Source organism: Poecilia formosa, unplaced genomic scaffold, assembly GCF_000485575.1.
Source record: "Poecilia formosa unplaced genomic scaffold, Poecilia_formosa-5.1.2 Scaffold566, whole genome shotgun sequence".
Lineage (NCBI taxonomy): Eukaryota > Metazoa > Chordata > Actinopteri > Cyprinodontiformes > Poeciliidae > Poecilia > Poecilia formosa.
This window is the reverse complement of record NW_006800505.1, coordinates 92,986-106,175: the sequence shown is the minus strand read 5'-3', so window position 1 is coordinate 106,175 and position 13,190 is coordinate 92,986. Positions and strand designations below refer to the sequence as shown.

The window sequence follows — 13,190 nt, the reverse complement described above, 5'->3', positions numbered from 1 at the left end:
CAGTAATCATTTATATGGTCAGTGTTTGACTACCAAAATGAACTCTTATGAATTTCCAAGTTGGAGTAAATCATCACTTCCTCTACAGCTCTGTCGCGGTCGATGAGGAAAGCTGAAATCTTCCATGCGATTTAAGCGGCGAAGAGTTGCAGCGTGACACATTTCAATTAATTTGCTTGACTTGACATTACCTGTCCTTGAGGTGACTTTTGCATTTATGCATAGCGCACCGACGCTGAGACAATATATCTCGTATCTTCAAAAGGAGAGCGTGAAAGCCGTGAAGACAGAGAATGAGGTTTGAATGAGCTAAACGAATAAATAAATTATAAAGAGCACAGCGAAAGAAAAGGGGGTCAGGCCGGGAAAAAAAAAAAAAAGAAAAGAATCTGGCAGATGTAAGGAAAAGGAATAAATGAAGGATGAAGTGTGGAAAATGGAGAAAGGGGAGCTGATGTGCTTCTTAAGCAGGCCATTCGACGCAGCGTGCCTTTGGAGGGCTCGTGTAAGCATGACTAAAAGATTTCCCCCAAGTCCCTGCAAAGTGTCGTTCGGTACAGAGAGCCACAGTCAACCCAGAAGACACGACAGGGAGACGGAGTGGCTCCTTGGTTGTCGCCTTTCACAAAACTGAACGAAAACTCCCAGCAGTGAGCCCATTTTAGCCGTTCAACAGCAGAATAACAGTGTTTTTTCCTAGTGGTCCTAAAACGCTACCCAGATGTATTCAAACTTTAATAAGACAGCACAGAAAAGAAAAAAAAGAAACAGGCAAACATGATCATCACTAGCTCAGCAGTAATCAAGGTGCCCCGCTGAAGCTGTCGAATCAATATATCATCCGTCGTGCCTGCCTGGGAGCAGCTGATCCTCCTCGTTGCCTCTGATGTGGGGTGTGAAGCCTAGTTTACAGCACACTGGTGAGCGCTGCCTCTTGATCCTCCTCATCCTCTTATTCAGCACTGAAGGGCACCACGCTTTGTAATCCAGCCCACAAGCTTCTGGCAGAGTTCGCAGCCAATACCAAAAAGCCCCACTTCTCACAAACTAGCCCCCGACGCCCACCACGAGGAACAGCAGCACCTCATCATTCACAAAAAGAAATACGCGCCGTCTTTCAGACACAAACACAGAAACGAAGGGTTTAATAAACTCTCCTTCACCCTCCAAAATAAGGGTCATCACTCACGGAGCCGCAGAGAGATCTCTGGGTGTTCGTTAGAGCCGGATGATGTATGGATTTGTTTTATTCATACCGGTTTATTTAAAACTCAGATAACACTCAGTAAATATAAAATCACACTGCTTTTGATGCTCTGTTTACATACACATATTTTGGTAACACTTTATTTGAAGGGAGTTGAATAATTTTTAGTTTCTCAAGTGTCTGAGCTGAGAGGCAGCAACTACGTTTCATCTTTTCGTCAATATGGGCAACACGTGCGAGTCAGTTTCTAGAGTTTTAGCTTCAAAACTTTTTCTATCACAATGTTCCTACTGATTAAAGTTCTTCTAATGAGATGCTAGAGCAAATACAGAATCAGTGGTGCTGCACACTGCCAGTTAGCTGGTGGAAACACGCCGCAACACTTTTCTCTCGCTATCAGGAAAAATAAATCTACTGGAAATGGTTTCTATCACAAGAAACACAAGTGACAATAAACTGATATTTTCCTGCTACGCTGATCTCTACAGACTCAACCTAAACAGAGATCCGGACTGATTAACCAGCTGATATCAGGTTGTTTTATACTCCCAGGTAGATCTGATACAGATGTACTAAAGCCGCTTCATGGGATTTAAATCATATCTGTAAATCATCATTGGTCAAGCAGCTTCTCTCTTCTAAGAAGAGAAAGCTCAGACAGACACTGCTTTGGAAATCTGTTGTAAATTTTATCCTTGTTTGTCTGTAGACTTTATAATGTCACTTAAAAAAAGTGACATTATATATATATATATATATATATGTCTTCTTTATTATTTTGTAACTAAACAACTTAAGCTGAAAAGTGCAGAGTTTGACACATTTTGTCTTTAAAGCTTTGTGGACTGTTATTTTATTGCATGATGTCAATGTTAGTAGTTATTTTGTAATACTGTGTGCTGTACCACATAAAGATGAACAAACAATGAAGTAGTGTGTTTTCATTTGACACATATTAATAATATCATGTATTAAAATAAAAAAATCTATAAATAAATATAACCAACACAGAGGCTACATCACAGTCTTTTTCAAAGCAACTTTAGTCTAAAAGTCTCTGTCAGATTTACAATTAAAATTATATTTTTTAGAACATTAAGGTGCAAAAACTCTAAAGATATTTAGTCATGATGATATTTATTCATATTGAACTCTGAAATACATCTGAAGCAGTATCGAAACCTCCAAAGCTTGTAATATCCCTGAACTCTGTATAACTTATTTTTGAAATATTTCCATTTTTAAACTCTAACTGTAGTTTGAAATTTAAATATTCTCTCATCTTTTGCTGGACTTGGTCCCCATTTCACATGTAGCAACACAGACAAAAAAAGAAACTTTCTACTTGCTTTTGCTGTTTTTCTTTAAGTGTCAGTGGCATTTTTTGATTCAGTAAAAGGTTTATCAATTCAGTAAAAAGTTTATCAATGTTTCTGACATTTTATCACTGACCCCAAACATAATCAGTGCAACTTTATCAGCACAGAATGGTTATGGTTATGAATGACAGTAAGTAAGAGTAGAAAATACATAGAAGATGAATACATTTTTAAAAATAGAGATGTAATTTTTAGGTTACATTTCTCACCCTCAGTGCTACTTTATGATCTCCAAAATTTTAAAAAAGGCAATAGGGTGTCAGAGCCATGTTCCTCTCTCTTATTTCTATCTCCTCTTTATGGCATCTAGAGGACGGCGTGCATGTTAATGACAGGGACTCCATTGGGGAAGCTCACAGTCATGTTCAATTTCCCATCTCCATCCAAGCACATGAGTTTAATCATAGACCAAAACGCAACTGACTGCAGATGAAAGAGCTTTTCCTCCCGACTCTGTCTTAGCTCTGATTATTCAACAGTGATTTAATTTAATGAAAAAATCAGTTTTTATAAAATACAAACATCTGCTTATCTTATTGGTGTCAGAAGGTTTTTACCTACACTTGGAGAGAAAAGTATGTAACATTAATTTTGAACAATACAAAAAAAAAACGAAAAAAAAAAAACTACACAAATTGGATGTTTGAAACTTTGTGAAACAACTTTAGGTATAAATACAAACCATCCCACTTAGTTCTGAAGTGAACTGTGGACCAGTTATGATGTAGAAGGACTGACTTTTATTGTTATTTTTATGTCTCATCAACCAATCAAAACTTTTTACATTCTAGATTGCATTCATCTGTTCACACCTCCAAACATTCACCCACTCATAAACCAAAACACCATTTATGTTTATCTCTACAGAGTCTACCAGCTGCTGAATGCTGGTAAAGTTAAACATTTTTGAGCTAATCCTTAAATACCACAAGCAGTGAGCATGTTGCTGTCACCACGACACTTAACGATTGGTACAGACTCCATTATTTGTCTCATCTGACCATAAAAAATGTTCTCAAGATGAACAGAGGGCACATGTTTAAACTTCCAGTCAGGCTTTAAGATGTTTATATCGAGCCTTTTTTTCAACCAAGTTGGTGTTTCTCAATCAATTTCCTTTCATCTGAGATTGACAGTTTGGGTCAGACGGTCGAAACGTGGACAGATTCAGGAGCATCAAATCTGCTTTTAGAACGGATAAAAGGAAGAGAACAGGAAACTCACACTAGCTGCTTCTCCAGACGACTGGCAGGCGAGCCCACGATCTCTCCAAGAGTACAGTAGACCTGACCCAGGAAGTCCTGCCGTGGTGACGCAGGCATGGAGCGGGAGGAAGAGAGACGGACAGCGGCATTCAAGCAGATCACGTGGGAGTAAGAAGGAGAATCAGTGAGGAGTTAGGCATCGTCATAGGCATTTGTACGTTTATATATAATGGCGTCTGAGGCAGACACGTACGTTAAAGTCGTTGGGCTTCCAGGGTGGAGAAGGAGGAGGAGGAAGAAAGAGAAAGACCAGGCAGCAGCAGTGACACAACAGAGCATATCATGGAACAAAAAGACACATGACTCGAAAACCAGACTGGCATCACACCATGAGAAAAAAGAGCAGAAAATGAATATTTGACAAAGCAGAAAGGCAGAGAGGGGAGCCGCAGAGCTGCACAGTCTCAGAGGGAGAGGAAGGGGGATGTGAAAGAGCGCAAGAGAAGGAAAGCGACCAGTGCAGATGGTGTATCTTCAGAGTGTGAGACACAATGCAAACACACAGTGATGAAGGTATCGCATCACCGAACTCCTGTTTTGATACGTAAATGTGGTAGTATGCAAACCAAGTCTATCAAATATATTGTTTACTGTATTGTTTGCGCTCATTCATAAAAAGCTTGGGGGGCACGGGGGGGTAAAACCAACATGCATTCACTCTGTTGACCGTTTTCAAACGTATGCTTCACAATAAAGCATTTTGTCTTTCAGGCAAAACCAGCCTTTCAAAATAAATGCTATTTTGAAAACCTGTAAAACCTCCGCACAGAGAGCTGTGCTGAAAAGCTTTGATGAGGGAGTACAATGCTTAATTTCTCACTTCGGGGAAACAAAGGTAATGAGGCCATACCAGATGCAAATGAAATCTCTGTTATCACTGCTCTGGGGGAGTTAGGTAAAGAAAAAAACAAAACAAAAACAGAAGCAGACAGAAAGGAAAAAGAAACTACATTTTGTTAGTCGAAGCACAAATCACTCACTATCGGAAAATATATTTGAGAGATGTTTTGGAAACACAGGTTTGCATAGAACCTAAATATCTGAGCCGTGCACTTCAAATGTAAAGCCGAGTTCCTCATTCACATAGAAACAAATAAATAAATAAATAAAAATAGTTTCACTTACATGTTTTGCTAAATCTGGACTTTTAGAGTCAATGTCATACCTAGAAAAAGCAAATGAAAGAAATAACTCAAGGGTAACGTGCAGAAAAGACAGAAAAGAGACAATTTAGGCTGCAATTCAAGATGTAATCAAGAAAAACTTTGTGTATTTTATGGCTGCTAGAAACTGTGCCAGGGGTGATATATGGAAACAGCCAATCAATGCAGAAAAAGTTTTGAGCATCTTGTTAGCCAGACTTAATGTAAAAGTAATTAAGGCTGAACAAACCCAAGCTCCCACTTCTGCAATAAAATAGAGATGAAAATGAGTAGCACTAATTATGAACGGAAGCTCTCTCTCTCTCTCTCTACGTCTTTTCCCATGCCAGTGTTGTATTACAAAAGCATGTCAAATAAATTCATTAAGAGCTTATAAATCCTCAGAGACCTCCAGCTCAGCAGTGGATACATTTGTTAAGTCCACCAGGGATTTCATGTCTAAGAGGTACAAACTTTTTTCTGTTTCTTTTTATTATTTGGAAGGGTAAGTCCTTTTCTAAAGGAAGCGATCACTTGTTTCTGGCCAACTTTGAAACAAAGCGGTACCTTACTGACCCTCTCACTAGTCTGACCTTTTCAAAAGTAAAAAAGCAGGACAAGCAGGGAGCAGGAGTCTGCTTGGATTTAAGAAACGTCGTCTCAGGCGTTGCTTCGCGGACGAGAGATTAAAGGCAAAACTTAAAATTAAACATTTATAATGCCTCTTCTAATTCTGCTAATCTACAGATGAATAATTCCTCAGTGGAGAGACGAGCAGCTGACAAAGAGGCCAAAAGAGAAAAAGACCGATCTACAGAGAGCAAAGTACAAGACAAGGATGAAGTGGAAAGAGGGTTCATAAAATGTTGACATTATAGAGAAAGAGGGATGAATTTCAGAACTGTATTACAAAAGGGCACACAGTCACACACACACACACACACACCTCGGTGTGTGTTCACAGAGAGAGCCGGATCAAACAGAAAAACTCACACGTCAAAGCGCAGGTTCTGCTTCTCCTCAAAGAAGTAGTCCAGGATGTACTTCCTGACGAAATCCGGGTTTAGCGTGTTGTCTATCACCTCCGTTCTCCCAAACTGGACCAGAACAGAAGCAAAGGAGGGGAAGAAAAGAAAAGCAAGGAAAACGTGAACACAGAATTGATCATGCGTAACAAAACACACACCACCACCTCCTCCATCAGCCCCAAATTGACTGAGTTGAATTAAGGGATTCTTATGAGATCAGATTCAATTATCAGAAATCACTGATTGTTTCAATTTTCTGTTTTTAATTCATTCAGCCACTTCACAATAACAGGTGGAAACAAGACAGAGGCGCAAATAAATTAACTTGACATATTTTCTTCACAGCCTGGAACAAACAAATCTCTTTTTTAGCTCCAACTAATTAACACTTACAATGAGAAGGGAAAAACTTCAGTGCAAACACACACACACAAAAAAAAAAACCAGAACCGCAGAGCAGAACCTTCAGTCATAAACAGATAATGCGGCTCCCTGCAAACGCACACATACACACACATTAATTGTCAAATATTAATTATTCAGACTCAGAACTGGTGCCGTGCTGCATAAATAAAACATCCAGAGTCAAAAAGCTACCATAAACTGACACATGTCCTCGTTACAGTCTAATGAGGACAAAAAAATAGAGGAATTTCAATTTCGTGTTTCTGTGACTGCATTCATTAGGGGTAAACTCAAAGAGAGGCACAACGTGGCAGCAGAGAAGTTATCATGACAAAATATTCTAACTGATGGAGGCTTGCAGTGTTTTGCAAAAGTATTCAGACGTGTTGAACTTTTTGCCTTGAGACGACCCCCACTGGAGATCTGGCCGTACGTTTAGGGATCTTGTTGTGTCGAAACTCTGCAGCCTCAGTCAGGCTTGCTTCCAGGTTTACCATAAACTTCCCTCTTCCTCCTGAAGACATGCGCCTCATCTGACCCGAGGATCTGCTTGCCGTCTTCCCTGTGTGGATTGTGACAAACTGCAAGCGGCATCTATAATGGTTCTCCTTCAACATTTACTTTCTTCTTTTACACTTCCATTAAAACCCAAATTTGGAAAGTGTACAGTTAAAGGCTGTCGAACTGCACAGCTAACTTTATAGATTGTATAGAAGTAAAAGGTAGAATTGTACCTTCCGCTTTACAATTACGTACCCATTTTAAGGAATAAATAAAATAGAATAAATGAGTATTTACCAAAGCAGCGTTTTGAACCTATCGAAATCTGTTTGTTCATTCATTATTCTCTAAATAAACTCAGAGGCCTTCACAGAACAGCTGGATTCGTGCTGACAATACGTTTAAAGAGAAAAAGTCAGGAGGCACCAATACTTTTGAGTGGAAATACAATACTAGAGCTGCTGAAACCTACGTGACAGAGTCTGGGTTTGCTGAAGTCTGCCGTCAAACACAAACCATAAATGATTAAGAGCCTTGTGGCACCACATCCCTTCTTGTTCCTCCTGCCAGGAAGCGTGAGAGCTCAGCGGCAGCTAATGCCGAGGAGGTGAAATCTCCACAGAGGCAGCAGGGACGTAATTTCCGTGGCTGGCATTGAGGGTGACAGCAGGGGGGCTACAGTATACTCACTTTTGTTCCGGGCAATTGCAGAGGCAGAACAATCGGCACCGAAAGCCCTGATCAGCCAACTGAGGCAGCACACACCTCTTCCCCTCTGATAACCGTGACGAGAAAAATTGTGTGGAGAGGTGTCAGAAAATCTATCTCGGTAAAAAAACAGATTACTGTCTAGAAGCTTGAAGTGGAAACTCCGGGCTTTGCTCAAATTCAGGGAGGCTATATTCTGTCGACTTTGTAGTTAAGTGAAAGTGGTAGGCAGAGGGAAAGCTGTCGTACACTGAGGGGAGGAAATTACAGAGGAGGGTGTCGCAAATTAAGACTTTAAAAATCATGCGGTAACAGAGTAATGAGATGCTGCAGCACTTTTGTGCAATAAACACACAATTTGTCATGGGGACATGGGTCTCGGGGGGATTTACTGCTGAAAGCGGAAAACACAATATATCCATAGCATTTGTTGAGATATACTTCGGCTGATGAGCAATTTGAATGACTGGGAGTCAGTGTGGGAGCTTGGACCGTAACTGGATTAAAAGCTGGTTGGTGGCACAGTGAAAGGGGGCTTCAACCAACCATATCTCCTCACAGAAGAGCCAAAACACATCATCGGAGAGAGAGGCAAAAGAGGCGCTTAGCTTTATCAATGCCGCACAGCTTGACTCTGCTGCTTAGCCAGCTGTCATCAGCACTGTAAAACCTCGGCCGTATCTCTTTTTAGGAGAGCCATTCGGTCTGCACCCACCGCTTCTAAGCCAGAGGTGGGGCACCTGTGACAGGTGAAGGAAGCTCCTTATAGCCCGGGAACATCAATTGATGCGAATCAACATTTGCATCTTACTCCAAACTTTCTGGTTTAGGAATATTTGCTTGCTGTACTTGCTACCAGTTTAATGAGTTTTTCAGGCGTGTGTGTGTGTGTGCGTGCGTGTGTGTGTGTGTACTTGAGGTAAAAAGCCAGCACAAAATTTTGAAAGAAGATTTAAAAAATTCTTAGTTGTTCAACTAAACAACACTCTCCCATCTTAAAATCATGCATAAGGCCAAAATCCTGCATGGTATGTTGTGTGAAAAAAGTCTTCAATCAGCCGGATTACGAACGGACTAAATCAAAATCTGTAGTTTCCTCAAAACAATAATCTAGACTCCAAATAATCCAGGTTATTTTCCGACCTTCCAGGTTGCAGTGCTGTTCATCCGAAAGCGACTGCAGCTGGATCGGACTCCCGTATCTGCTTTGATTTTTCCATCCCTTAGATCGTACTACTGGCTTAGAGTTCATCCATTTGCCTCCGTTTATCTCCTATGAAGTCACTGGAATACCTACTGCTGTCGTTTACGCTCATTTGCCACTTCTCATTTCTATGTTTTTGTGCATCTGTGCTGTTTTCTCAAACACCCAGCTGGTCGCAGGTTGTTTTTTTTTTCCCCTGTTCAGAGAAAGTCCTTCCTTTACTCTGCTGCCTCGACTTGATGCAATCAATCGTCTCCTGCTGCCACAGGACAATATTTCGATAAGACACAAGTTTTATGTCTCATTAGAAACAATGTTTGGAATACAGTTTCGATTCGTTAAGATGAAAGGTTGTAGATAAAATCTTACATCCGTGACAATTTCTGATGAAAGAGGGTAACAGCACCTGAGACACCTGTGAGCAGCGGTGCTTTGTTCCTGTCCTCAGCAGAAGCTGATGTGAATGCTGACAGATTTTCTCATAATGACACTGGAGCCTTTTTTATTTCCTCCAATTTCCTATTTTTATCTGCCTTCTCTGGATCAAAACTAGGTCATAAAACTCTGACTTAGATAATCAAAATAATCTTCTTCTTCACATCAAAGAGTCAAACAGATACTCGATAAAGTTTAATCAGCTCAATTCTTAATTTAGAAAAGAGCATTCAGCTTCAGAATAACCATTTCATGGTGCAGCAGAGAAATGCTCTTATTTATATTGTAGGTTTTAATTTATGTCAGACTTAATTTGTGTTATTTAGTTCATGAATGGTAAATAAACACTGACTGGTACTGGACCAGATATTTTCTCTGCAAATATTAATGAGCTGTTAGATTTTCTGCTCCTCTATTATCAGGAAGATGCATTTCATTTTTCAGATCAAATTAATTGTAACTAATGTTGTGGGACTGATTTGATTTTGATAACCAATTAGGCTGGTAGTTTAGAAAGCATTAAAGTCATTCAAATCGGCTAATAGATGTTGCTTTTACAGCTACGACGAGTCGTTTTGTTTTCACACAAACCAATTACTTTGGATCCCAAACCAACATGTTAGTTTGGGGCTGTTGCATTTAAAATACTCTTATTACGAAAACTTTGACAGATTTGAAACTTCCCTCATTTGTGGAAGTCTATTGCAGAAAACTTAATAAACCTGCTCCTTCATCCTCAAACACATCTGTAGATTTAAGTGTGAGAAGAAATTGTTCGACTACATGTTTCAAAAACAGAATTTTAGTTTTAAACAAACAGATTTATTTATTTATTTATTTTTTTCAGTAAAACAGGAACAATGTTCCTGGTTACATGCAGCGAGCAAATGGGCATAAAATCAAATCTATAGAGTCACAGCACATTAATTTGGTTTCCTCCCAGCATAGGAGTCTTTAAACACGTCACCCAAAAAGAAAAGGCATAATCTATATTCTACAGAGGAAAATGTATGATAGCATGATTTAATTAGGACTCCTGCTGAAAAAAACCTGCTGCTCTGCAAACATGTAAAACTGATTGATGGCGTCTTTTTTATATCCTCCGGATAGCTTCAGTGAGTGATGCTCCTTTTAGTAAAATTCATCTAAGAAAAAGAAAAGGATTGGGGCTTGATGTGAAAAAGAAACTGCAGTTTATCGTGAAACAAAAACCAACTAAGCAACTCTCACATTGGTTTTGTGCAATGAGGTTTAGGAAGAACTAAGGCCAGAAGACCTCAAATATTATGTATGTAATGTATTTTTTATTTGAGATTTAAATTCATCGTGAGCATTGATGGCAACACAATCTGCATTAAAAACAGGATGTAGCAAAAGGGATGAAAAATGTTGAACAACCTGAAGAAATCACGTTTTTTGCTTTTCTTTTTTCCCAGCAGTAAAGCAGTTTGTGTGTAAGAAACAAAGCCATGAATCAGTCGCAACTCTAGAGATTTTTATACCATCTGATTTTTCTTTCACACAAAGGTTGCTCTCTTTGAAAATTAGAGCAAAGTAAGGCACATGTATTTCATGAATAATATAACTAGCACTCTCCCAACTCTTAATTAGGATGATGCCTTCAAAGAAGGGCTGATACTAACACCATTTACAAACTGGTTAAAAAAAGAAAAAAGAAAGAAACCAGTTTGGTTTTCCACCGCCAGAAAAAGATTTACTTCGCTACAGTAAATGTTTGATCTCATTCTGTAATTTTCAGAACCTCTGGCGAAGATTACAGCTTAGGGAGACAGTTTGGTGAAACACATTGTGACATGAAGTATACCTGCAAACAAATGCTCTCATCTTCTTGGCCTAATTTATTAATGCTGCGACTGGGAGCCAAGCTGTGGTTCAAACAACATTTACTAAGCATTTATAATCAGACTTTTCAATGAAAGTGATTAGATATAAATCTGTTATAAAAGTATTACTGATTGCACTTTAAAATTAGATAACTTTATGTTATTAAAGGTAAAGTTTAAACAGTAATGATTTCTTGGTTAATGTCAAGTTGTCATAACAAAGACATTTTGAATAATGTCAACTTTGTATTAAAAGTGTCATAATTTACCGAATGACGCTTTATGACAACAGTCATAAATATTCATGAAGACTTATTCATGTTCATGACATGTGTTATGTCATGTTTATGACAGTGTCATGTCAGTCTTATTCAACCCCCTTCAAATAAAGTGTTACCAAATGTTTTTTTTTTTTGTTGTTGTTGTTTTTTTTGAGGTCATTCCAATAGAAGGGGTGTCAACATGATGAAAAATTTACCTTTAAAAACTGCGTTGACTCTTTGGAATCAAAACCTGAAGGAAATGCTTTTTTTTTTTCCCTTTAGACAAGAGTACAGCTTTTTGTTTTGCTTTGTTCTGAACTGCAGTGATGTGATTTACGGCAGCAGTTGACCTTTGAACCCCTCGACGGTGTTTGCATTTCTGCCTTCAGATGCATCACTAGAACAAGCCGTGGAGCACAGCAATGCATATTTTACCAAAGCACAAAAGCTCTGCATTGAGACACATACTTTCCTGAAGTATTTATAACCAATATTTTCATTCTTTATAACTATTCAAGCTTCAAGTCTGTGCATAGTTCAGAAATCAAGATATGTGTTTAGCTATATGATGCATCTCACACCTAGAGTATGTGGCAACAAACTTCAAATTGATGTCATGATTTTTTCAGTGTCAGGTTTTAACTGGGAATCTTGTCAATTAAACTGTCAATTAAACTGCCCACATCTACCTAAGTACGCTGTATCCAACACATCCAGCATCCCTTTGTAACTGTGTCACACCAGTTTGCACTTGTCTGGTGGTGTGAGCCAAAGGAAATTAGGTGAAAAACAAACCAGAAGCATATTTTTAATAATTTCTGCAAGCTGACTCATGGAGAGCATTTGTTGTGCCCATCGCCAAAGTGACAAAAACAGAAGCGTGTTTGTCACAGATTTTCTGCACTTCCATCAACTTTGAGTGTGTCCTAATTTCCGAGGCTTCCCTCTGTTGTCTGGCTGCAAAACTCCACTAGATTTATCAGTCTCTGTGGTTTTGTGTAATTACGACCCTGTTTCAAACAGCCAGAGGGGAGGCCGACGCAAAGAAAAATCTTTACAGATGCGTGTACCTGTCACCTTAATCAGTCAGTCGGTCAGACAGCCAGTCAGAAGCTAAGTCGGTGCTGACCGATGCACTCGTGTTCACAGGGTCAATCAATCGCAAATGATTGGCACAGAATATTACCTTGAGGAGGAGGAGAGGGGGCGACAGAGGGGTTGTGAACAGAAAACAGCCTGTCATGGAGAAAGAGACAGGCTGATTGAGTCTTGTTGATCTCTTACCTCTCGCCACTGCTTCGACTCCACGCCCTGGGTGTACAACACGACCACTGAGATAAGCAGAGAAACGGGAGGGGAAAGACGGAGAGACACAGGGAGAGAGAAAACAGAGGAATTAATCGTCATTGAACAGTTTCGAAAATGCATTGCGAATCCACAAACAGTGTTTGTTTTTGCTCCTTCTCTGCCGACATCCATCATTAATTATCCTGCCACACCCTGACAGCATAATGAAGTAGCAGACTTGATGATTAATGTTGACTGACATCCACTTCTACGGGGGGAAGAAAACCTCTCCAAAATAAGACTTGAGAGGCCCTAGAGCACAATTTACTGTAAGCTATGCAATCAGAGAAACTGTGTCCTAATGGGTGGGATTCTTCTGACTTCGTCGTGTTGCTTCGTGATGAAGCCGGTGCAGGTGGAAATGACGTGACCCGGCATATAGCCTCAGGTTCAGCTGCAGGCGTGCACAAAAAATCGGGATGAGTGTGATGCTGTTGTTTGTTTTTTTTTGTTGTTTTTTTT

At 39.5% G+C, this 13,190-nt stretch overlaps 1 protein-coding gene across 2 annotated transcripts in view; it reads right to left on the bottom strand.

Moving 5' to 3' along the window:
• The window catches only part of LOC103129672 (copine-5-like), an 86,171-nt gene that overhangs the window by 55,542 nt on the left and 17,439 nt on the right, over positions 1-13,190 (bottom strand). The window contains exons 3-7 of one of the 2 annotated variants that reach the window (XM_007540844.2): positions 12,666-12,712; positions 5,987-6,090; positions 4,977-5,016; positions 4,045-4,059; positions 3,811-3,887 (exon numbers count right to left, since the gene is read on the bottom strand). In XM_007540844.2, the coding sequence (XP_007540906.1) occupies positions 3,811-3,887; positions 4,045-4,059; positions 4,977-5,016; positions 5,987-6,090; positions 12,666-12,712 (283 nt within the window). The remainder of the gene's footprint in view (positions 1-3,810; positions 3,888-4,044; positions 4,060-4,976; positions 5,017-5,986; positions 6,091-12,665; positions 12,713-13,190) is intronic. The other variant, XM_007540845.2, reaches the window with a different exon arrangement.